This window comes from Haliaeetus leucocephalus, unplaced genomic scaffold (genome assembly GCF_000737465.1).
Source record: "Haliaeetus leucocephalus isolate CR32 unplaced genomic scaffold, Haliaeetus_leucocephalus-4.0 Scaffold668, whole genome shotgun sequence".
Classification (NCBI taxonomy): domain Eukaryota; kingdom Metazoa; phylum Chordata; class Aves; order Accipitriformes; family Accipitridae; genus Haliaeetus; species Haliaeetus leucocephalus.
Window position 1 is genome coordinate 2,734,158 of NW_010973104.1, and position 26,429 is coordinate 2,760,586.

The 26,429-nt window shown below is 39.5% G+C and overlaps 1 protein-coding gene across 1 annotated transcript in view; it reads left to right on the forward strand.

Moving 5' to 3' along the window:
- The first annotated feature begins 106 nt into the window (after positions 1-106).
- The window catches only part of ZCCHC14 (zinc finger, CCHC domain containing 14), a 53,071-nt gene continuing 26,748 nt past the window's right edge, over positions 107-26,429 (forward strand). Inside the window, exons 1-2 of the mRNA XM_010579607.1 lie at positions 107-691; positions 14,161-14,284. Of these exons, the coding sequence (XP_010577909.1) occupies positions 128-691; positions 14,161-14,284 (688 nt within the window). The 5' untranslated portion in view covers positions 107-127. The remainder of the gene's footprint in view (positions 692-14,160; positions 14,285-26,429) is intronic.

A 26,429-nucleotide genomic window follows, 5' to 3' on the forward strand; every position in this document is an offset into this window, starting at 1 on the left:
AGGGGGCCGGTTGGGGGGTGTCGGGGCGCCGGCCTTGCGGGCCCCCCTCGGGGCGCTGCCGCCCGCCCTCGGCGCCGCTGCCCCCGCCAGGGCGTGCTCCCTCCGGCCCGGGGGCAGGCGAAGCACCATGGTGGAGAAGCGGTGCCCGCGGCTGCAGCGGGACGGCGTGTACCGCTGGTTCTCCGAGCTGCCCTCCCCGCAGCGCGTGGAGTTCCTCTGCGGCCTCCTGGACCTCTGCATCCCGCTGGAGCTGCGCTTCCTGGGCGCCTGCCTGGAGGACCTGGCCCGCAAGGACTACCACTCCCTGCGCGACTCCGAAATCAAGGCCAACAACCCCGCCGACCTGGGGAGCCTCACCAACCTGACGGACGAGGTGGTGCGCAGCAAACTTTTGGTCTCTCTCGCCCTGCTCGGGTCTGCCCACCGAGAGGCGGCCGGGGTCCTCTTCCGTACCCTCACCCACATCGATTCGGTCATCAACAACTATGGGCTACAACTCAACGAGGGCCGCACGGGGGATGAGTTCCTGTTGCTCTTCACCATGGCATCCAACCACCCTGCTTTCAGCTTCCACCAGAAACAGGTGCTGAGGCAAGAGCTCACCCAGATCCAGAATATCATGGCCAGCACCAGCAAGAATCCCAGCACCTCTACCCTCAACACCATGGCAACCTATCCTGGCTGCCATAAGGTGGGTACCCGGCTTTTGCACGCTGTAATGGCACTGCTGCAGTTGGGTGCTGGGTTGCGTCTTTGACAACGATTTTAAACCTTTCTTTCAGTGATGAATGGCAGCCTAAGAGGCTAGCAGGAATCACTTGCTTGGTTGGTGATGGGCATGGTCAGCTGAGGGCGAAAAGGGGGGATGCGTGGAGTTTTTATGGGCGCACGACATATTTAAATGAGAAGGGGTTCACAAGCCGATCAACAGGCAGCACTATAAACCTTAACTGATTGCTTCTGGCCGTACATCTGCTGAGGGGACAGTCCTGCCAGTTGCATGGAAAACCAGTGATTTAGTAGGGGAAACAAACATGTACTATCTCTAGATTTGGGAACAAGCATCTGTTTAAAAGTTTCCCTGGGAGAAGTTGGAAAGGAGGATCGGCTTTGGGAGTAGTTGTCCAGTGGCAAAGGCATCTTGGCGAGTCTGGGTTTTGTTTAGATGGATGTGATGGCAAACATTCCGAGTTTCTGGTACGAAACTTAAATGTTGTGGTTGCCTGTCACCCTGAATCTCTCGGCTATTGATCCTGGTGTCAGTGGTTCGCTGTCACTAACTCGCTGTTCGTTCATTCAATTGCCAGCAATTAAGCTAGACAGTAACATTTTAAGAGGTGCTGTCGGTAATTAGATATGTTACTGACTGCTTAAGTGCTTTTAGCCTGCTACAAGTTAGGGAGTCAAACTGTCGTCTTGACTGAATTTAACCTCCTTTAAAGTTCAAACTAAGTACCAGCTAAGTGGGTGCATGTGATCAGTTACCACGCTGTAGCTTTTGAGGATGTACGGACTCAGTCAGCAGATACCTGTGTTACTCTTCTATTGGGAAAGACGCTGTATACCTAAAGGCTATGAAAATCCCTATATTGGAGTAGTATCCTAAACAAAGCTGTTTCTGAGGGCTCAGGATAGATTCTGTTAAGCTGAGCATTGAATTTCAGACTAAGACAGAAATGTATGCTTGGTCTTCCCCTGAATTCAGATTTCCTTCCAATTTTGTGTTTCTTTGAATACAGCTGCCTTAATTGTAAAATTTAGATGAGTATTATTAAACTTCATATTTCTCTTAATCTTCCCTTCCTATGTCTTTAAACAGTGCTTGTTCCCCTGTTTTAAGGGGAAAGAACAAGGTATGGGAATGCCTCTTTATTGGGTTTAAACCTCTATGTGCATAAAATATAGATGGAAAGAGTATTTCATACAGAATGTAGAAGGGTGTAATTAAAACCAGAAAAAGCTTCCTTTCAGATACTGAACTACTTGCAACTTCACTTATTCAAAAGGATGCATGGACACCTTTGAAAGGAAAGACTGTAAAACATATACAAGTTTTCTGCAAATAAGACGAGCAAAAAAAAAAAAGATAAAATTACACAGGCAGGAACATTTTTTAGAGTATGCCTTCAAAGCTTCACAAATAGTGTGCAACTTATGTAGCTGAAAAACTCCAGCACTATTTATGTCAATCTAAGATGGACGAAGAATCCATCCTGCCATTTTTTGTGCCAGTAGTAAGGCATACAGAACAGTCAACTGATGATTGTTTTTTTCTTTTGAACTCATTGAAGGGTTTGTCTCTTTAAAAATATATTTTTTTTAAGAAACTGGTGTTGAAGAATACTGGTCGCTAAGTACAGAATAGTTGAGAGGGAACAAAAAAGGTGACTGCTCTCACAGTCTCTTGAATATGCGTTTTGTTTGAACAGATGCAGATTTCCTTCTTCAAGACTGTTAAATTTTTTCGATGTTGATAGCTGGGTAATTTTGCTACTTTTAGAGTAAGCATTTGGCTTAAAACAGCAGTTGGATGAAGCAAGTGGAAAAAACAATGTCTTTCTCCATTCAGCCCTGTTTAAATATGCACAAATAAATTCCAACACTGTGGACTTAGATCTTGTGATGTTACCAAGTTGTGTTGTGACAATACTTGTGTTGTAACATCACCTAGAAAAAAAACAATGCAGATGTCAAGAGAAAGTGAGCTGCACTGGGCAACTGCCTGCCAAGAGTCCTGCACTCTTCGTCCTCTTCAGAATTGGAGGAGAACTTCTTCCCCAGTGCCAGCACTTTCTCATCACTCTTGTTGCTTTACTACAGCTTGAGCTACACTAAGCTGGTACTTGAAGTCAGTGCTGTGTGTTAAATTGTATGAATGCTGCTCCAAATTCTCAAGCGCAAACCTCTTTGACCTCATCCTTAGAAAATGAGCTGGAGAAGTGGTCACCATTTGAGGTCCTGAGAAACTTTTGGAAGCTGGAATGGAGTGGATGTGTAATGGCATGCAAATAGGGAGCTCTTTGTGAACAGGGTTAGTTATCTTTCAGTGTTTCCCTTGTGCTGAGTGTGGGAATAGGGACTGATGCTTGTGTGGCTACCTGTTCTTCTGTATAACTAGAAGTCCGTTACAATTTTTGATGATTTATGTTTAACTTGTTTATTCTGGGAGACGCAACAAAAAAGTTGAACGGTGCCTTTGTTCTCTTTGCAGAAACAAATGGAAATGTGCTGCTTCTGCTTAGTCAGTCCTATTAAAATATGACACAACTTGATATTAGCTACAACCTTTTTCCAGAGGATTGGAGCTTGCAATCCTCTTTCCACCTCCTATCTCCTTCACATCTTACAGTGAAATCTCTCAAAAATAAATTATGTATAATAGTGAACAGACTGAACAGTTGATACAAAATTATTGTAAACATTTCATGATTCTTCAAGTTCCTTTGGGGTAGGTGAACGCATTTAAAGTTGATTAGTGATGCAAGCCACTGCTTTTTGCTGTTGTCTTTCACTGTCTGCTGCAATTGCTGATTACAGGGAGGCTCAAAACAGCTGCCCATATACTTTTGCTTTAATTTGTGCTTTTTGAGATTATTCTTGGATTATATGAATCTTAACTTTACAGTAAAAGGTGGCTGTGGCTGCCTTTAAGTAGGTCAGTAATTATTAGATTCATGATTTCTACTTGATAGTACAAAATGAACTTGCCCTAAGTAGGGAGAATGCTGCCCTCTCTACAGCAGACTATTGCTTTAGTCTCTGTAAAGATGATCACTTCTGCCCCTTGTCCTGTATTTTCTTCTGGTTTTGAATGGTGCCAATGCTTGCAGGACTTCAGTTGTGGATTCTTCAAACTTTTTGCTTGTAGGAATAAAAAGTTGTATAGTTTTTAAAAATTGAAGCTGTGCAAATTGTCTTCAAGTGAAGCACAGGCATATATCTAAAGAATCAGGTCTTTAAAAATTTTTGTTCCTGGGATTAACTGTAATGGGCTTATTAACTGGAAACGATGCAACTGAGTTTTCAGGCTGGTTTTGCACCTTAAGATGCCTCTTCAGCTGTCTTTTATACCTTTGCCACAAAGGAGCTAGAATGGTTTTCTGGCCAGCACTCAGAGCCTAGCATCTGAAGGCTCATTTCTGTGCTGATGTATAGTGCTTAGAGCTGCAAACTGCTGCTCTCTTTGTAGAGGAGGGGGAGCTGGAAGTATCAGGGCATGTGAAAACCAGTAGCCAAATGTCTCCTGCTGTGCATGTACGCATCCAGGTGCTTTGATAGGCAAATTGCCACTACTGAATTTGTGACCCACAGAGAGGGGAGAAATGTCTCAAAATTGTCCCCCAACATCTTGAACCACCCGTTCAGACTTCTGTTCTGTACAAGTTTTGACAACGAACATCTCTCTTCGCTGTGGGTGAAAACTTAATGTTTTTATTCATTCTTGGTTGCTTTGAGGCTGTAGTGATGCTGTCTCTACAGAATGCCTTAGGGTTATGTTTTGTAGATAATGACATACCAGGACCTACTTGGATACTGGCTCTCATCTAGACATAATAATATGAATCTCTGCATGGGCTGACTTCTTTTCTCAAGAAGTCTACGTGTGTTAGTAGCACTGAGGACGTAACTTCCAGAACTAGAGGAGAAGTTATTCATGAATCTGCCACCTTGTATTTCTTGGAGTTGTTTCATCTACTCACTGAGATCCTTCTGTAAAAACAGGGAAATAAGATAATGCTTTGGCTACTTAGCGCCTGCTCTGCTAGCTGACTGACAAGAGCTCTTTGCTGCAGTTAGCGTGATGATCTGGTTGTAGCTTCAGCTGCAGAACCAGGGTCATAAATAGTAGGTCTGACTACAGTTTGTTTGCAGCTGAAAGGAAATACGTCAGTGACACTGTAGTTATGTGGCTGTTTCAGGTTGATATCCTGTGAATGGGAAAAAGGGCTCTTGCCTAGTCAGCTTCCAAATACTGCACCAATGGCTATTTCAAGTTTATAGCATAAGATGCTATTTTTCACCCTTGCTAATTCCATAGGCTCATCTAAAATTTAGAAATAACTGAAGACTGTGTATTGGGAGCTGTGTAGAGCTGATGTTCTGAGGGGTCCATTTCAAATACCTTCACCTTTCTGCACTGTTTGCTACAGGTGATTGAAGATACTCCACCTTCAGAAATATTCAGAGATTTTTATTTCATCTGTGGAATGATGAGTTGGAAAAAGCTATTACTTGTGGGGTTGAAACAGGGTCCTTAAGTCCTCACAGAGTAAGCAATCTAGCTATTAAGTGATCTATGTCAGCTGCCATTATGGCTTATATGCTAGCTTTGTAGGGATAGAATAAATCATGAAAAACCTAATTTTTAGCCTCCTAAGCCACTGAAGGTATTTCATAGCTTTAGTAGATTACCATGTTAATAGCAGTTGCTAGCTAGGATTAGAGTTGTTTACTCACTGATATCAGTAGTTGCTATCTCAGGAATGATCTCATTTTTCAAAAACACATGAAACTAGCCTTGGGAGTTCCAGGGGCAGGTCTTGTAGCTTCCAGCTGGTGACATGTGCCAATCTTTGCATGTCCTTTTCGTATTCTGGGTACTTGAGGCAACACAGATTACACATGCCTCTTGATGTTCCAGTTAAGAAATTTGAGGCTTCCAGTTCTGGCTCATTTCTTACAGATATTCTTGTCTGAAAGTTTTTGTGACTATGATAAAATGGTTCAGTCTCAAACCTGCAGCATTTTTGGAAATTAGCTTAACATACAAAGGAATCATTGGAAGACAATGGTCTCAAGTAGTAACGGTATTAATTACCACCAAATTCACTTTGCCTAATCATATGTTACGTGATGAACTTGAACTTAAGAACCTGAATTAGTTTGCTTGGGAAATCGACTGTACATCCAAATATCAGGGACAGAGCAGCCAAAAAAATTTGTGTTGAGCTAATAATGAAGTTGTTTTTTCTGTGAACTGTTTTCCCATTTTCTGTGCAGGCTGAATGAAGTTTTTGTTTTAAGAGTGCATTCCACTTCATTTTTAAAATTTACTTTTTTTTTCTACTAATTACCTTGTAACTATTAGTTTTAAGTTAAGAAACATTGAAGAAGGCCTCATCTCTTCTGGAATAAAAACGCCTATTGTAAGGTGTTGGACATTTTGAACTGTACCAGACTTCAAACTGTTCTAATTGAATCAATGTACAAGCTGTATGCAGATCCTACTTGGAAAAGCAGAGCCAGCAGTAGTTAACCACACCTAACAAGCATTCCAGTGTCTAACTTCAAAGGTACTGAACAGCATCCTTGTTTGGAAGTATTTAACCGTTTGGTTTAGCTTTTTTTTTTAAAATGTTTGAATTGCTAAAATTGAGATCCTGTCAACTTTTAGCTGGATACTAGATTCAGCACTGCCTCTTTCCAGCAGGGTAGAGCTCTTATTCTTCTCTGGACTCCTCAGTGCTGCAGTACCTGTGATACTTTTAAGTGTGGTCTGGTAAAGGTACATGTATAGTCATCTTCTATATTCAAATACTGCAGTGTCAATTTTACTACTTGCTCTTGAGTCCTTTTTCTCCTAAAAAAAGGCAAATATAGGAATGTTATTCCCAAGAATATAGATAAGAATTTCCGTGAATACACAGAATCTTATTATAGAAATGCTAGATCTAATTTGTCTGTAAAAATGAGAACCATTGTCAGGCTTAAACTAGAATTTGACTTTACTCTTCGGCAAAAGAATCGAAGCAAGCTGAATTGAAATTATTCCCTATTTAGACTTGAAATGGGTGTTAACTGTAGCAAAGAGATGTTGATGTGGTCCAGATCTGTATTTCTTTGTATCAGTTTTGTAATGAGCAAACATCTAAATTACTTGCTCTTGCTTTATGCTAAAATAGAATTTTTCCTTTGGTCCCATTGGTATGATTATCCAATAATAAGTATTGGAAGGGATAAACTTTTTAACAGGTGTTCTGGCCAGTATAGAGTTGCAGGATTTTTGTAAATAGCTGAAGTGGTCCAGAAATAATAAGATCAATTACTTAAGAGTGAGATTTTTGCTTTTAAAGATGTGCCAAGTCATGATGATAAATAGTGAAAGCCAACATTTTTCATGCATATTATGAGTTCTTTTCCAGTGTTGTCTTTTTTCCACCATAAGTAGTTTTATTACACTCAAGCCGTTACTTAAGTGGATATTGAGGAGGGGAGGAGGGAGAAATACAATTCACTGAATTTGTGACTTGTTGGATAACTTCTGCAAACCTTGTTAATGTGTGAATTGTTGCAATAGAGACTGGAGTGGCAACGAACCATTCTACCAGGGAAAGGCTTATGGTATCATTGCTTGGATTATACTTCAGCAGATTTTAAATTGTTTCTTTGACTGTCCGTTTACCTTCCACACGTATGTACTGGCCCCGTGGGGGCAGTTTCCCACCCATATGCTGGCAACGTAAGTATGGTGGCTCTAAAGTCAACATAATATTAACATTTTAAAGGCAGATGTCATTAAAGGCTTCTATAGCAGATAGGACCATGCTACACTTTGTATTCTCTCGGGAAGTGTAAGGTAATCTTCCCTTCTGGTGGCTATGCTTTTAGCTTTTGGTGGCATGCAGGTGAAGAAACAGGAATATACTTGTACATCAGTTCTGGGATATAGAGCAGTAGTATCTCTTTCAAGGTCTGGTTATAAGCAGTTACCTGTTTTGATTTCGAGGTGTTTTAAATGATTGGTTTGTAAAATTCAGATTTTATTTCTTTAGTTTGAAGGAAAAATATCTTTCTTGTCATCTGTCTCTTGAAATATGCCTGGTGCACCAGAAGTCTAGAATGAAAGTGCCTTGAATTAGTGCAGTGTGAGTGAACTGGTTGCACTTGCAGCTTGTCCAGTAAGCTATAGTAAGTCATGGAAGATGAGGTAGATGAAACAGGCTGTTGTTTTGTAGCTTATTTGCATTAATACTTGGGTTTTTTTCCTGTTGCATTTTATAGAGAGTTTTTCCCTTTAGAGTTCAAACTTGAACTCGGTGTACCTTTTCAGCAGGAAATCCCATGTATTCTGCCTGTTTGGCAAGCTTATATGGTTAACTGTTGGAGACTGTTTAGTGGTGGCAGAAAACATTGCATTAGCTAATACTAAAGAATTCTGAAACTTCTTTGCAGAGCGCAGCTTCACTTGTTTGGTTTGCAGGGTGAGCACACATCTTTGCAAAAACTAGAGTTGCCAGGTGTTTTCAAATGCTTCTTTTAACTGTCTTGAATGGCAAACATGCAGCGCAATGTAATTAAAGTCCAGTTACCCTGTGGTAGATTTATGTTCCTAGTATTAACAAAGTATTCACAATTCTTTAAGCAAAGGATTTTTAGTGGAAATTACTTAGTCTATAAAATACAACCCAGACTACTTTGGTCAATCTGCTCTACTGAATTTATAATGGAGCCTTGTAGCAGGAGTGTGATTGTCCCTGTCCCGTAGCATTTAAGTACTACATGCCTCATTTCATTCCAGTAATAGTCTCACAGGACAAAAGTATCTGATCTATTATCCCATTTCACTGTGAATTGCCTCTTCACCCTTTGTGTTCAAAGATGGATACCTTTTTACCGAATTCCTATGAGAATAGGTGTGGGACCTGTTGTAGCTGTTGAGAAACGTGAACACACCTGACTTGATTGCACCTGGTGCTTACATCTTTTTTTGGTAGACCTTGGCTCTTGGAACTGCATGTATTTCTAGCATAAACCAAACTCTTCCACTTGCATTCATGTCCCAGTCCAACAAAGCAACTAAATGTGTAAATTTAAGTGTTGAGCGGTGTTGAGGACTTTACTAGGTATGTGAAAAGTTGGGTGTGTCTGTGAGTGTTCCTTAAACATCCTTGTGGAAGACCTCAGATCTTCAAAAGGAGTAGTTTTTAGTTTTGTTCTTCTAGTGGGAGAACAGTCAGGTATTCACATATATGAGAAAATGCAGAACTGGTGCCTGAGGCTATGGTTTCACAAGCAGCTGGACAGACTAATGGCTTTTTGCTACTAAGATGTTTGCTTAGTCTTGCTCCTCCTCCTCCTCCTGGTTTTGTAGTCTCAGTGGACTTTGAGTTTCAGGTCCTTGCATTGGTTGCTCTTGTTTCTGGCTCAGACTTGGCCTACTGAACAGTCTCATGTATCAGTAGACTGACATCTGAGTGTTAGCAATGCATTTTTTTCAAATTATTTGGGAACCTGAGTTATGTCCCTGTGTTGGGAAACAGCACCTTATCTGCCTGAGCACGCAAGGGCTGTATCCTTGCCATCAAGCTTCTGCTGGAGCATTTTTGCAAACAGGATTGCACTGCATTAAAGACCTTGGTGTTAACCTCAAAATAAGCTGCTGTTAATACTCACTAATATGAAACTGGCAGGAGTGAATAGAGTTGACTGGGTTTCCCCCACCCCCCCCGCCCCCAGACTTCAGTACTCCAATTCCCGAGTGCAGTCTTACATATTATCTGCATCAGCCTCAAGCGTGGAGGCCAGTTTACGATTATGAAAAACCTTTTTTAATGGAGACTTCCAAAGCAAGTACTGGCAGAAGCATTTATCTGTGGGACTTTACCGGTATATCATTGGCCACTTTTGAAAAGTGAACATCATATGAAAAAGTTCTCCTGTGTGATCAATGGCGGAATGTGTTCATGTGGCTTTTAGCTGCAGCCCTAGTATCTCACTTAACTGACTCACTGCTTTTATATTTTGTTCACTTTTCCTGTGTAATGCATGACCTAAATTTCATACCTAACTAGGTACAGAAATCAGTATATTATTCCCTCGGATCCTATATCATTGTTTCCTTAAATTATAAGTCATGTTACACTTTAGGTAGAAAGCTATGTTGATTTTTAGTATTGGTTCCACTTCAAATGAACTCAGCAAATATTTGGCTATTAAACCATGTATTTTCTGTGTTCTGCTTAGTTATTTTTAAAAGGAACATATAGTTGCTGCTTTGGTAAATTCTTACCAGATTAAGATTGCCTTCTATCAGTCCTGTTATTCTTATGAAAGACTTTGCTATATTAAGTGTTAGGCATTGTCCCTGGGGAGAAAAGCTAACAGTTCCTGAATCTGACTTCACAAATTTACCATTTTCTATATTGACTGCCACTGTCTTGGATAGTGGCAGAGCCACTTCAGGTAGCAGTGGCTGAAAGAGAAACATACCCTGTTGAAGTAACTGTTCCCGGTGATTTTGTTGTGTGCATTTTTATTTTTATTTTTCTATGTGCTTTTTGGTGGATCAAGGGTTTTGGAGAGCTTTCTAGAACTTTTTTTGCTGTCCCAAGAAGATACGTGCCTGTTAGTACGTCTCTGATGTGAGAAGAAAATCACTGCACTCTGCTGAAAAAAATGTTACTGTTTGCTGGCAGGTGAAAAGGGAAAAATGTGGTGGTAACGGCTGAAATTCTAGCAATGATTTCTGGTAACTTGACATTTTTGTCCTTGACCCCTGAGTCAAAGCAATTTGTTTCTCTTGCTGGTTGACTCCTGGGGTGGAGGGCTTCAGGGTGGCATTCTGTGATCCTTCTGTCTAGCCCTTGTTGGGAGGGATGTGCTTTTCAGTAGTTGATACCAGTTTTGATACTGTCTTTATTACTATGGAGAATGAGGCACAGAAGAACTGGGGCTGAGCCTCAGTTAGTCATTATGTAGCAAAGAATTTTCTTTGTTATTTCCAGTTATGTCTACTACTTTAACTTGAAATTCAAGAGACAAGTTAGGTTTTAATCTGGAAGATCAGAAGTTCATCTGTGAGCCAGATGCTTTGCTATAGAGGGAGTAGATGCAATATTAAAGTTGAGTAAAAATAGTTTAAGAATCTCTTCTGCACCCATTTGAGTGGTGCATCTTCTAGAGTCATTGAATAAACCTACAGGCCACTCTAATGTTAAAGCAATTTATGAATAATCTAGTGAAACTGGATAGGTGCAACAGAGGGCTTCCCTTCTCTCTGGCCCTCTACAAAATGCTGTGCAAAGGGTAAGATTAGGCATGGTGAAGAATATAGCTTTAACTCTCTGGGGTTGCTGTTGTATTTGATTAGTTTTCATGGACTGCTTCTGCTGATGTTTTCAAGTAACTTCAGTTGAAAAATCCAAAGTCTTCTGTTAATGCCTGGTGCTGTACCCTCTTAGACCTTGAATGATTCATGATTTTTTTCTGCATTTATAAAATGTCACTTCTGTGGTTTGTTATGATATGTAGCCTGAACATTTCTGGTTTCTGTGATGCCAGCTTATCTGCCTTTACTGTGGACCGTTACTGCTTTAGAAAATAAGCCTTTAGCAGTTCTTGAACAGCAGATGCTTATTCTTTAATGGCACTTTGGCTTTCTTCAGAGATGTTACAGATACTAAAAAGTCCAAAGCAATTTGCTTACCACTTCTCAGAAGCGTTATCTCACTGGAATGCCTTATTCTTTTTTCGGAATCTGGTGACTACTTATTAGAAGTTGTTTGTGCTGAGCCCAAACTAGTGATTACAGTGGTGTTCAGATATGGTGAACATTCCTCCCAGAATTTACCTGACACTGAGTTTCTACAGTTGAATTTGAACAAGTCCTTTCTGGGTATCTACTGTTAAGCTTTTGCCAGTGTTTATCCCAACCCTCCCAGGACAGTATCTTTTACAGTTCATAGCTGATGGGTTATTGTTCCTCTGTTTTGCTTGGCCTCAAATTAAAATAAAAAAGGCTGTAACTATTTTGGAAATAAAACTTTGATTTGCAGAACATTTTTCATTATTTTACTTTTCCTAAACAAATCCAAACCTTTGCAGTATTGGTATGTTTAAGTCAGTGGAAAAAATTATTTAAAATTTGGAATGAAAGCTTTAAGCAGTCAGATTTGCTGGTTATAACACCAGTCAGCTCACTAACAAAGCACTCCATTTGGAACTAATCAGAGCTTTGTGATTTTTCTAGGCCAATTTCAAACTGCTTTGCTTTGATGTGTGACTGAATCAGATAGTATATGAACTCAGTCAAGACATATGGGCTAAATTAATCTTTACCAAGTATATAAAAATTAAATCTTTATGGAAAGAATTGGAGGTTATGTATAAACAAAATGCAAATTTTAAACTGCAGACAATGCTTATTGTAAGGATAGTGGAGAGAAGGGAATACAAGATAGGAGGCAATATATTGCAACAAACTGCTTGTTTAGAGATTATGTGACTATGTCCTTACTCAGTTTCAAGTACTGTAAATGTTTATATTTGCTGATTGTTCTGACTGCTTGGAACCTGGATGTTTAGGATAACAAAGTCTTGCCTGAATCGAATTTTCTAGCTTGCTCTGTTACTTGGTTGCTCTTCTGAAATCTCCCCATTGCCAGGAGGATGGTGGTGTCATTGCTCAGTCTGCTGGAACTTCCTCTCGGCAGCAATCCACTGGAGTGAGAGTTTAATGAGCTCCAGGAGAGAGATGTGTGAGATAAGCTTTGGTAAAGACTGACTCTGGCAAGGAGACTTAAACTATTCCCCACCCTCCCCCCAAGCTTAAAGTTTAATGGCTAGTCTTTCTAATGCGAAAGCTTGATACTCAGTTTTTGTTATTGGTGGAAAGCTGTGCTGGAGCAGCATACAAGTAAACTTTATTTTTTGATGAAAAAGTAGACTTAACAGTGCTGAAAGGAAAGCAGGTATTTGTAATCCTGCTTTCTTCTGACACTGATCTGTCTTTCTCGATTTATTTCTTTGCACATGTAAGCTTTTTTTATGGATGTGAGGTATACCAAGTCTTTCACTTGTGCTACTGCCTTAAACTGCATATAAATCTATAAATGTCAGTCTTAAAATAGAGCTTACAATAGGTAATTGTATAGAGTAGGGATGTGCTATTTTTTTACTTGCATTGTGTATTCTGATGGATGTCAATATGTAAGGCTAATGGTAGGGTGAGCAAAGTATTGTTTTAAGCGTAAATTGTCCTAACTCATGGCACTGTCTCAAGTAATCAGGGTCTGAGCGAGCCTTTTTCCTTACAGGGACCTGTAGTCTCTGGTATTAGTTACCACGAATAAAGGATAGCTTCTTTTGTTATGTCGAGATGCACATTTTCTCCTGTGACTTGTGAAAGGCTAAAATCCATGCTAAATTCTAATTACAGCTCTCCATACCAGGATTTCACGTTGATTCAAAGTGTGGCAATTGAAATTCAAGTAATGCATTAGTTAGTGTGAGTGCTTTTGTTTGTCTTAACTACCTCTTTAAAGCACACTTTCCTCTTTAAGTATCTTAAACCCTTGTGTTCAGTACTGCTAATGTAATTGTTCATCCACTTCTGCTTCTCATTACCTAGAAAACAAGAGAGTAATTGCCTTGCTTATGAGGCAGATGCTGAATGTTATACTACAAGTAATAGATGTTTTTATGTGTTGCTGCATAATTGTGAATGCTCTTGTGGACAGCAAGCTGAAGTGGGCAGTGTTCAATTCTGCTTTTTCTAATGACCATTTCTGTAGTTTTAAGTAACAGTGAAAATATGTTTTCTTATGCTAAATGCAGTTTAGAAGGTACTTATTAGGCCATGAAGTCTGTTTTGATGATGCAGCCTTCTGCCTGGGTGTTTTTAGTGTGCAATTTTTCACTGAAATATGATCATGATAGCAGGCTTTTAAATGGCAAAGACAAGAAAATTAGGTTTTTTGCTAAATTGGAATTCATTCTTTGTAATCTGTGTGAAAATACCTTGAAATGCCTTGAGTCTGCATCTGTGTAGATGGGTGACGTGACATAAAAATGATTTTTTTTTCAAAGAGCCCTTTTCCCCTAGTTTTCTTGTTAAAAAGTTAAGAACTGCAGCGTGGAGAGGTTAAGGGTCTTGCAATATCTCTACAATTGACTGCTGTGTGACTATTGTTTAAAAAAGAATTATACTTTAAGTAGCTTTATAGATTAGCCAAGATAATCTAGATTTGTGAATGGCTGCTGACTAAAACAACTTCCCTGAACTGTTACTTGTGGAATATCAGTAGTAACACCCTTTGGTTTTAAAAGAAGCAAACGTCTCTTAACTGCCTTCAAAGTGATTCTGCTCACTCTGGAGGAAGGTGTGATGTTTGTGCATTCCCTCGGTTAATTTTATTGGATTTTTGTGGGTTTTCTTTCCAGGTCACTCCAAGATCCGAGACCCCCATCAACAGTGTCAGTAACAGTTTGGAAAATGTACTACATACATCAACACATTCCATTGAGGAGTCATTACCCAAGAGGCCTTCGGGGAAACACTCCAAAGGTGTGTCCTTTTCCGCATGCGTACTTCCAATGGGGGAGCGAACTCTTATCTCTTGATGGCAATTAGCATTATTTTAATTGTGACTGGAGACTGGAATTTTGCTGCTTCTGGCTTGGGTTGAGCAAAGGAAGTCATAGAAGAGTTTTTGTAGGAAGTGTTAGTGTATCAGTGAAGAATGGTCAGTGAGAGACAAGTATGTTTATTCTTCTGTTGGGAAATAAGCAACAAGTTCCTTGTGAGTTGAAATATCAGCTTAGCTCTCATGAAATATTATATTCTCAAAGAGTGAATATCTCTGACACTCCACCTCTCATCCTCATAGTAGCAGGTTATTTCTTGGATGAAGCGTATGGTGATGAGTGTTGCTTTACTGGGGAAAAGAGGAGGCATCTAAAACAGCAGTTAGGCTTCCACTTCTGCCTTTCTCTTGGTTCTTGAGTGTAAGTGAGAAGCTGAGGGAAGGGGAGTGGAGGATATAAGAGAGAGCTTGCACCTTTCTCAGCACATGTGCGCACTCTGAATGTGGTTATAAAATAAGTCTTATTTTTGTAATGTTATATTGCATGCTGACCTGGCTGAAAACTGGCCTTAGCAAATTTGACTTAAGTATGCATTCCATTTCCATACTCCAGGCTATGATTACAAGCATTAAAATGTCTAGGTTAAAGTGTGCCTAACGGTATTTTTGTTTAATGCATACAAAAAGCACTGTTAAGTGAGGAGAGTCTTTGAACTGGGAGCTGCTATTTGTGTAGAACAGCTTTTGTGAACTCTTTGTGGTATTAATAAAAACAGCTCTGTATGGCAGAACTAATGCAGGGGAAATACACCATCATATTAGCAGCACGAGTATATTGCCTTCAAATGTCATTAAAAATACTGTCATGGACCATATAAATTTTTTTATTTTTTGGAATTGGTCTTCAGAGTTCTGTTTCCTTCTCTGCCACTGGCTTGCTGCACAACCTTGCAAATATAGTTTAATACCACATAAATGATGATCAAGACTTTCAAAGCACATCTTCACTCAGAGGAACTGATACAGATTGGAAAGGGTTAAACGTCCCAAGGAAATGTTCTTAGCTTGCCTCCACTGGACCTCCTTTTCTGTGACATACTCAACTGTAATCCCAGTAGCTGTAAGTAGCAATAATTTTTTACAGCAGAATAGTGCTGTAAGTAGCTATTTCTCCAGCTGTAAAAGCTATCAGGGTAGAAGAAAATGCAACACTAAGCAGAAGCATGGCTGGGTTTGTGGCTTTCATCTGATTAAAAGTAGGACAGGGTTCAACACTGTTTTCATTTGTACTCAGTGATTGCTATTCCAGTACCATATATGCCAAGATTAGTCATGGTACACTGTGAAAATTAATTAGGTTTTCCTCTGATCTGTTTTTCTCTTATAGAATACCTGCTTAGTTTTCAGAGACTGTAGCTTTTTAATTTATAGATTGCCTTAGTGATAGTTGGTAAAAGGAGTTGTGGAACAAACACAGTTTTCTTACTGATACTCTGCTTTCTGGTTCACCAGCAGCAAAGATTATGTTGAGTTCTCCTTGACGTACGATGATCTGTCTGGTAGGGAGTTCTACCTCTTAAGGTTGGAGTACAACTGAAGATTATTTGCCAGCCTGGAGCCACCATTGCTTGTAGCAAAGAGACACATCTCTTAATTTAGCAGGACTCGCTAACTTTTTAACCTGGAGCACATGAAATCCAGTTATGAGAGTATGGGATGGACAGGTTGCTTGACCAGTTGTGTAATTCTTGTATTGATATTTTCTAGTGAGTCTTGTTTCAGACAGCTTGAGGATTTGTTCTCACTTGTGGTCAGAAATAGTGAGCTGTCTAAGTTCATCATTCCTCTCTTGGCAAAGTACTGGAGCTGGAAGTGTCTCAGTTAAAAAGGCTGTAGCTGAAACAGAAGAAAAATGAGAAAGCTGACAAAGGGTGCAGTATCCGTTGTGCTTAGTTGGATTAGAGACAGTTTGTATTAATCCAGTGAATGGTTTTAATCCGGATTTGTAGAAATGTCAGTAATATAACATACTCTGTATATAGTCGAACAGTGAATGGGTTTGTAGTAGGCTTGGACCTGAAAGCTATCAGTGGCTGTATTTTCCCAAATCCACACTTTGAAACTAGCTTTTAGCATAAAATATTTCAAGTTTCCATATGGGAGAGAGATGAGAAGAATGGAGTATATTGCTGAATACTCCTTAACAAACTGTGGTGGAAGTCTGTATACACTTGTGTTTGCATTAAGTGGTTAGCTGGAAACAGTCGTACATGCGTCATGTAGAGACTTGTCAAATGCATAACTTCTGAATAATTTCACTATCCTATCCGCACAGAATATTGCTGCCTTGGGAAACGAATTTATAAAGTGAGTGTCAGTCTGAGAAGTCCATAAACCTTTCCTTTTATCTTGGAGGTCCAGCTAACCACAGGAACGTTGTCAGGCATTGGGGTACGGGATCCATGCTGTAATGACCAAGTTGGTGAGAGTGGTGACCAGCTGGGGGCAATCTTGTGGTTATTTAGCAAAATTCACCAATTTTTCCATGCTGGTCCTTCAGTCTTAGCTAAAGCCCCTTCTCCCTTCTGCCTGTATCAATGCTAAAGCAGGGTAAACCAGATGGACATTTCTGCAAAGTAAAGAGTATCTGTGTTTTATCTGGACTTTTCTTCTGTAAAATAAAGTTCAAAAACTTGGCCTATGCAAGTTTAGAAAAAATATGGATTGGTACTGACATAGAAGGATGTGTACCTCTTCTAAAGTCTAATAGCTGTAACATGCAGTATAAATTGTGCTTTTTACTCATATTTTTTTGATCAGTGATTTAGGATTGTTCAAACCTCTTTTCACAGATGTGGAAGTTATTTTAACTGGAGGTAACTTTGGGAAGTGGAGACTTGCCCTGGTCTCATGGAGTGGCTGTTGTGCTTGTAAGCTGCAGACAGGCTTATTTACAGGTTTTGAGGTATTGATGGATCTCCCTGGTCAAGGAGAACAGAGGCAAATACAGATAGACTCTTGTGTTACATGTAACTGAAATTCCAAGAGGGATGTGTTGCTAGATCTTTTTGTCTTTTTTTTCCCACTGTTTCTAGAATGTAGTCAGGTTTTAACTATGGTTTTAACACTAATCTGAACAAAACAATCAAATTCAAATGAAGGTTGGGCATTTTTTGCATACTGCCTGAGTTGAGCACCACACTGTCTTTCTTGTGTTGCCCTAGGCTTTTTTCTGCAATACTACAAAAATTGAACCAGTGCAAATACAGCTGCAGAAGGTGTCAGTGTCAGAAATGTTGATTCCAGCTTCAAAGATGAGATTTCATGCTTGCGAATGCTTGCCCAACAGGCACATACTTCAGCAACAGTGCAGCTGTGTAGTGATGGTCCCTTCTATAGGCAGGTCTGTGTTTCCTAGCACAATGCCAACAAAGTCAGCAAACTTACTTGGAGGGATTCTGATAAAGGCACCGAGGCTGGTTGTCTTAAATTTAGGGTTTTACCCTACATTTTCTGGGGAGCCACCTCAGAACCTTTTTTCCAGTAGCAAGTGACCCAGGTGGTTAAAGAAGGTCACTGGTTAAAACCAGTATATTCACTAGCAACTTTTGTTTTGCAGGTAATGCTGTGCTGGTAGCTAAAGGAAATTCAGTTACTATGCTAAAGTCCAGAAGGAGCTATCTGACCTATGGAAGTCCCATTCACAGAGCTAATTTGTAACAAGCCTATCTGACCTTGTGTGGCAATTCCCAAAAGAGAGCAGTTAGTTATCAAAGTTGAATGAAAAATTCAGCTTATTTTGTATTTTTTAAAAAAAGCGATAGGAATTTCCTGTACACCAGAGATGTTATTAATTACTTACTGTAATGTTCTGAGCAGAATGATTTGGCCATTAGGTGGATAGCACTGTAGGCAAGTACTACTCTGCGCCTGTGACATATTTTAGCAATGTATTAAACATGGTCGGTGACCACAGCATATTTTCCAAAAGCACAGTGGAATAAAGTACATTAGTCCAGATGTTGAAGTGCAGAACAAAAGAATCTTTATAATAAAGGCAATGTAAGTTGCAAAACATTACAGTATGAAGACTGTGCAGTTTTCATACTGTAGTTTCTCATAATGCTGAGTAAAATTCTGATTTGTCACAGCCTCTGTTTTAGATTTCCTGCAGTGGAAGTTCTGTGTTGGTATTTATAAGACGTTCATTACTGCTACGAGGCTTTGCAGGTGGCACTTACCACTGTTTTTCTCCATAAAGCAGTCTGGAAGATGGTTTCCTCGACTGAAAAAGTCTCATTTTCTGCAAAGTGACAAAAATTCCCCTATTCTTGTGTTTCCTGTGTATTTATCTTGCCTTTCCGCTGTTGCCACACAAAACCTCAAAACTGTCTCCAAGCCAGTCTGATTTCAAATGAAGCAACTGTTGAAATACGATCCTTATATAGTGAAGCTGAATCACAATTCTTGCAACACGTGCATCTAATGATAGGCACAAGCTGCTTTCTGTGGACAGAGAGGAGTAAAGCTTTTAGATGTAAAATAGGCGCAGTAGGCTTCATTCTACAGTCTGTACTCCATTTAGTACTCCTGCTGAGCACAGTAAAACTTCTTGCTTAATTGAAGTTATGCGATTAGTCCACATACAGGGCTCTGCAAAGCGTCGACAGTGTCCCACGCTAAAATAAGTACATAGAATAGCAGATGACTTGCTGGGCAAAAGGAGCTGCAGTCTGTGGACATGAGGAAAAACAAACTTTAGAGAAAATGCATCTCAGTAATGTATTGATTTAATTTTGGATTAATATTAGGATGTAAAATACATCCTTGTGTGCAGTAATCCTGTTGACATCAGGTAGGATGTGAGTTGCAGGTCAGTTAAACTGACTGTTACGTGCAGCAAGCTTTGGTATCAAAATTATTTCATTATAGTAGTCAACAGAAACATGTGGTGTAAGCTGTCCAGAACTTCTAAGCACTATTTTTGCTACCCAATTTCTTTTCCTTGGCAAAATGTATTTGTATGTCTTGCACCTTCTTTTGTCTTCCACTTCCTTGACTCATCCTTTTTCCACAAGAAACTAGGCTGCAGGAGCTCTTGTAGTTAATGGCAATCAATTTCCTCCTGAAATGTTTGACACCAGTTGTTCAGCCTGTTGAAGGCAGGGAGAAAATACAGGGGGAGAAAAAAAGCACTGAAATCCTTTCGGTTCAGGGTCCAGACTTCTAGTGCCTTGTTCTGCCTCAGTTGTGTAGCTGGATTATTCTATTTTTAAGTAAATACATCATCTCCAACAATATTGGGTCAACTACTGTTAGGGTAGGGCTTAAAGAAATATTTAGGCTATGATAATCCTTCAGGAAAAATCTTCCTCTACCAACTGTATATAATTTTTCAGCTGTTTGTATATGTCTTCGTTCATTTTATCTCTGAAGTAGAACTCTGCTTCTAAACTTCAGCAATCTTAGGTTGTTAGATCACACAAGGCATTGCATTCCCAACTTACTGTCTCTAATATACTAGTTGTTTTATAAGTATCAAGTATTTAGAGTTAAATCTAGCAATCAAATCCAAGGATTAGTGTACTTAAAAATGTTTTGCTGTTGCATATTTTCCCCTGTGCTAGAAGATTATTAAGAAGTTTCTTGAAGCCTGTATGTTGCATAAATCACGCAGCTTGGTCTTCAGTAGTTGAAGCTGGAGTTCAATTAAGGTTGAAGGTTTAACTTTGCAATAAAGACAATAAGAGATTTTTTAATTTACTGTTAAAAAAATCAAAAACATTGCATTTCATCTCAAGTTTTTGCTGATTGTGCAGTTGTACTTGATGGGCTTCTCAGTCTGCCCGCATAAACACATATTGTGTCCCCAAAGCCAGAGGCCATGCTAAGGAGCTCACCCTTGGGCTGTGTCAGAGCTGGGAGTAGAGTTCCACACTCCTGGGGGCTGCACTTGGACTCTGGCAAGTTTATGCCACTAACTGTTAATAAGTTAACTTTTGTACTCTTTAGAGGTTGGAGTCAGGATTTCTTTGTCATCCTTGTTACCTCCCTTTCTACATAACAAGACTTGTCAGGAGAGATCTGGGATTGCTATGACAAGACACAAAGGGAGAGGAGCGGAGAACAGCATGAGGACTCTTCTAACTGAATGAAAAGTAGACTTCTGATCTGCCTACTCATGCAGTAATTGTGATAGCCTTTTTATGCAAATACTTAAAGGTGCTTCTTACTGAAGTTTGTAATTCATGGCCTTCGGGAGGGCAACCCTTTGTCATTCACGGGGACTTTACATGAAGACTAAAAGGTGTACTCCTTGGCCAGGAGCTGCAGTGAGTTGGCTTCAGTGGAAAGTCGTGCTGTATATATTTAGCCATGGCTTTTGTTTGAGTTCATATGACAGAAGACTCTCTAATGCACATTCCCTATAAACAGTTTTAATTGTGTATATACTATGTGCCTTGTTCACATATTCACCTAAAATAGTGTTTATATCAAGCATATACCTAAGGGCATTATCTTGAAGCTGCTGAGTGGTTCTTTTTTTTCAGTATCGTTTGGGCTTCTTGCTAGTTTTTCTTCAATAAAGGTGATGGAATCACTCTGCTTGGGCAGCTCTGTCAGTCCTTACATTATTAACTGTTGAGCCTGTTGATTAAATTCATTCAAATTTGTCAGAGGTATTTAGAGTTTTTATTTACAGTAGTGTCTGGATAGAAGAGACTCATTCATGCTTCTTTGAAGCATCAAGAGGAGAGGTAAGAACAGTTCAGCCTTTATCCTGTCTGCCCAGCCACTCATTGTGTTTGTTTTTTCTGGACTAGAGGCAACATGTGCTGATTGTTGCCCAGCTGGCAGTTCAAGAGAGTCCTGTGCACATCCACTGTAGGGGATGCAAGACTGAACTGGCATCCTGCACAAGTAAATGGGTGTGCAAGAGAGGCAGGTGTCTTGCAATGGTAAGTGTGCCTGCAGAAGTAAGGTAGCTAGTTATGTGTGTATGTTTAGGGAGTATGTGGAAAAATTGCAAGAATTTAAGGGAGACATGGTAGATAGGGAATGTAGTATTGTAGGTCTGTCATAGGGGATATGGGGCTGGAGTGTCTGCAGAAGAGAGGAGACATACAACATGGGTCCATGGGAAATAAGGCTTCATGTTGCTCCTTACTAATTCATCCTGCTTTTATTCTTAAGTTATATAAAGACTTGTTCTGAATTTGTGTACTGGGCAATATAATTTTCTTATTAAACATTAGAAAATGACCAGCTTTCTGCTGAAGTAAGGTTTGACAATGAAGCACTTCACTTTGAGTACTCTGAAGCCCATTCAATTTGGCTTTAGTGGGAGTTGGATGATACTTCTGTTTATAATGAATTAGAATCAAGCTACTCTGAAAAATAAAAATTTGAAGAATAGTATGCTGGTAAATTCAGCCATGCCAAGGAGTTTACCTCACTGTAATGCATTCCTCAGGCAGATTCCTGATCTTAGGTGATGACAATGTAGTTGTCAATATCTAATGTGAGACTATAAACTCATATTTAATACTATTTGCCTTTTTCCATGGCTCTTCAGAAGCACAGGAGGCAAGACTTGGGCATGTATGTTCCTAGAAGGACTCTCTTGTATTGCCAGTTCATGTCTCTGAAGTCCTGGAAGTGCCTGCTATGGCACATTAGTTGTTAATGCAGATGAAATCAATAGCCATTACCTCAACAGTTATGGAAGCAATAGCATGACCTTCTGCCAGTAATGAAACAACATAAGCAACTTGAGCTTTTAATTAAAATTGCATTAAATGAGCAAAACTAGTTTTTCTCAAATCTTTAGGTAATGGCTTAATGCAGAGCATCTTCAGAAAAAAATGTACCAGAGTCAGAAGAGAGTGAGTTGTGAAAACTTCATCTGGTGTACATCTTGGTGGAACTAATGCTTAAACCTGCATTTATACTGAAAAGGCTTTATAAAGGCAGGGGGTGGGGGGAGAGGAAATTTGAAATTTAAAAACTTACTGAAGAATAGAAAACATGTCATGCAGGACTTAAGAAAAAATGAAGGTGAACATTAACTGCTGATTCTTGTCTCCTGGCAATTCCTGCTGCAACCTGATGGCAAATAGCTCACTAGAACTGGACATTTCTGTGTCTCCTGCTTGAAGATTGAGATGTGTGAAATGTTCAGAAATGCTCAGCTGTTCATTGCATCTCTTTAGAACTTAACACCATTTAACATCTGGAAGTGTCTGTTTTGAAATAAGCCATTTCACTGCCATGCTAAACAGAGGGATACAATAATTTAAAATAAATAGCTTGCTTATCCTATCTAGGTTTACATTTGCCCTAAACTAAATTGGACAAAAAAAATCACTTTAAAGAAGAAAACAGAAGTGATCTACATGTGTTCCTAGGAAGCCATAATGTCCTTGCCCATTTTTTTACTTACTGTCACAAGTGTACTAATGACTGAATGGCAATTTTCTTGTGTATGGCATGCTTAGTAAGCTTTTTGTAGCTGGTTAGTTGTTAGCTGGTAGATGTTCTTTCCCCTCCCTTATCAGTTTATTGTTAAATTCCCCATTTTCCAAAGCACATTTTTCATTTTCATATACCTTTACATCTAGATTAATTCTTTTCTCCAAAAGGTGGCTCCCTGAGGGCAATAGGCTTAAAGTACACTAATTTTATCAACAGGTAGCTGGAGTTTTTACAGGTAGTTGCATATACAAGTTAGAAATGTTGCCATCCCTCACAGATTGTTGGGTCTAAATCTGAAAATTCATGAGAACGTAAAGTTGCTTGACTTTTTATGTCAGTATTAGGATTCTCACATTGGGGCTTTTTTCTGCAGACATGGGAGGCTGGCAGTTTTTGAAAGAATCAGACTACAGTAGGGAAGAGATACCAGACCTTAGAGAAATTGGTATAACATTAAAGAAATTGGTGCTATTGGGAATTGGAAACAATAAATTCTGGTTTCAAGTAGGGCAGTAAGTCACAGGAGGAGATGCATTATCCTTTGTACTGAGCACTGACATGGCATATTGGTCTGGTTTGAAAACGAGAAGGTGGGTGGAGAGGAAGGATGAGAACATATCACAAAAAAAGTTGTTTACTTTGCCAGCAATTTTCTTTGCTTCCCCTACTACTACAGCAAATATTTCTTTACTCTGCTTCCCTTCTTTCTAATCTGGAAGTGACCTTATTTAGTAAATGACAACACTATTTCCATGGAAGTGATCATGATTTCTCACATTCAGTATCTGGCACAAGGGAACAGATGGACTGCAAAGAATAAACAACGAATGTAATAATACTTAATGCTAGTGAGAGAGACCTTTTGCAAATGGTAACTCATGAGTCTAACTGCAGGACGTGTGCAGTTAGAGGGGAGGAAATTGGTTGTGTTTTTTAAACAGTGTTCTCCTGCACTTTGACTACCAGCTGATGCCATCCTTGATTCACAGTGGGTGATTTTATTGTTTTTTTTAGACTGCAGATTCAAACTCCGAAGGAATTGGTGCCTCATGTCCTTTGAGGATCACTGTGCAAGAGCTAGCTATTCTTGTGTTCTAGATACGGCTTTGCTTCTGATTTACTGTAGAGTCTTGCTTATGCATCCATCAAGTTAGGTAGTTCTTGCTTCACTTCAGGGCTGGCTTAATGTTTGTGTAGCTCTCTGAGAAAAAAAACTCAAGTTCATGTCAAAATGTTTGGGATTTTTCTACTTGGTGGTCAGAAAGGCTCTTTGGACACTCTTTGTAGACAGAAGCAAGTTCCTCCCCTTTGTTTTGCTTAAATAGGTAGATACTATTTCTTAAATTTCACTAACTTCTATTTCCTTTTGCTAATAACCAAACAAGAAAATGGTACTATTAACACTGGGTTCATTATAAATAGAATCAAAATGAAGAAAGAATGAAGCTGAGAACAGTCAAAGGAGTGAAATTCTGTGTATTAATTGAATTTTATTTGGGGTTATTTAAAGAAAGTTGGATTCTTCTGTGTAATGCAGGCTTAACGTAGTTTTCATAAACTGCATCTGTTGAAAAATGCCAGAGCAGAGCCAGATACCGAGACCTGGATTAAGGGATTTGACAGCTGTATGGGTATTGAAAACATCTAGAGTTGTTCGTGAGTTGATGCGAAGAATTAAGTTGAGAATAAAATCTCACTTGGGGATTGCAGGTAGTGGAAATTGGGAGTTTAAGGGGTCGTACTGCCCCAAACCTGCGTAGAGCAGGTTATCTTGTACTTTCCTTAAACATTTGATGCCAGTGCTGTCAGATGTGTTCTGCAATAGAGGAACTGTGGCTCACATGGTGTATCTGTTACTGTGTGCCACACAAGTAGAGGAGGAAACAAATAGTCAACTTTGGCATTGTTGATGTGCTTTGTCAGATTTCATTTCTAATTTTTTCTCTTGCTCTTTTATGCTGGAAAGTCATAGGCTGTAATTATGCAAAACAATGGTTTTGATTAAAGTAAATTTTATTTCTCAGGTGCATGGAAATGCTAAGCTAAAAGGTTAATGTTTCATTTGCTTTCTGACTTGTTCTTTTATCTCCCTGGAAAAAAAGCAGTGGACTTGCTGCATTACTTCACTGCCTGGAGTGGATGCATTTCATCAGTGTATGGTGTGGATGCTATTTTTAACAGTAACTCAAAGGGGTAGCCCTGCTAAAATTACATCATTAATATACACAGCTGAAAGGAAATGGCATAGAACACAACAGTGCCTTAGATTATCTCTATTGTGTTTTCTAGTTCTGTAGATGAATTATTCAGTGTGTATAATTCCAGCAGAGATACAGTTGGACCACCATATTTACAAAGCATTCAGACTTTGTTTTCTTGTAAACAGTCCTGTGGAAGAGTGTAGTAAGTGAACTTTGCCTGCAAAAACAGTAGGTATGAAATAGGTATTAGTGGCTTGGGGAGCTCAAAGTTTGTGTTCCTTCCTGTCCCTGTTATTAAATAGCTCAGGGATTTGCTAGATTCACTACTATTACAAAAGATGGTGGGGAACTAGAGCTTTAAACTTTAGTTTTGCTAGAAGTGTGTTTTGTTTCATTCTGTACTGCATGCTGAAAAATCTAGTGGCAAGTGTGGAGAATCAAAGCTTCAAGACAAGTTTTTAGTGGATGGGTTTTGTTTTGTTTCTGTTTTTTACTTCAGTTCCTGGCCATTCTCACTGCCTTGGCAAATACTAATAAAATCTACTTTGGTCTTCTCTTCCCTTGTGTATTTGCTTCACAGATGTGTTACAGAAACAGTTGTCTCATAGTTGTACAGTATCTCAAAATAAGCTTGAATGCTGAATTAGAACTTTTTTCTGTCTCTTTGAATTACTGGTCAAATCTTGTCTGGGATCCAGAATGAAGGAACAATTATTTGTATAAAAGGGAACAAGAATATTAAAGCCTGAGACCAGAGACCTGAAAATGTACAAGGACATAACTGCCAAGAAAAGGAGAACCTCACAGAAGTGGTTGTGCAGAGGGATATTTGTTTCTCACTGTAAGCACTTGAATGCATTTGTGGCTCTTGGCAAGACTGTATGTACTCAAGGTTTTGCCTATTCTAGATCAGTCCCTTAGTCTGGTGTTTTTATGTGGTATGCTAACACTATTTTTTCATTGTTAACAAGGTTTTCATGCTATAATTCTTCAGGGGGAAAAAAAAAAAAGCTGGTATAAAATGACTTTGTCCTTGCTCCTTATGCTTGCTTGTTATTGCAGCCTTAGTCATGAGTTTCAAGGCGCTGATACTGTTCTCAAAAATGCAGAAAACAGCACGTGCTTATTTACATGAGCATTAAACTATGCTGGTCTGGAGTAGATGTCTTTCAAATAAGACTGGCTGCATGTTTTCATGTGCCTTTGAAATGCACATTTCTGTGGTATTTTTGCTTCAGAGTTGGAAACTCTGAACTCCTTTAGGTAGCTGAAGAAATCCTTTGGCCAAGGTTGGAGCAGCCGGCCATCTGATCTCAGCACTCTGGTGTTTTATCACCAGATTGCCCTTCAAGCCAGGGCATGCTGGCTGAGCAGCTGCTGCGTTATAATCTCACTGACAGGGGTCCATCTATGCTGATATATGGTTACATGCTGCAGCCCTCAGTCTGTA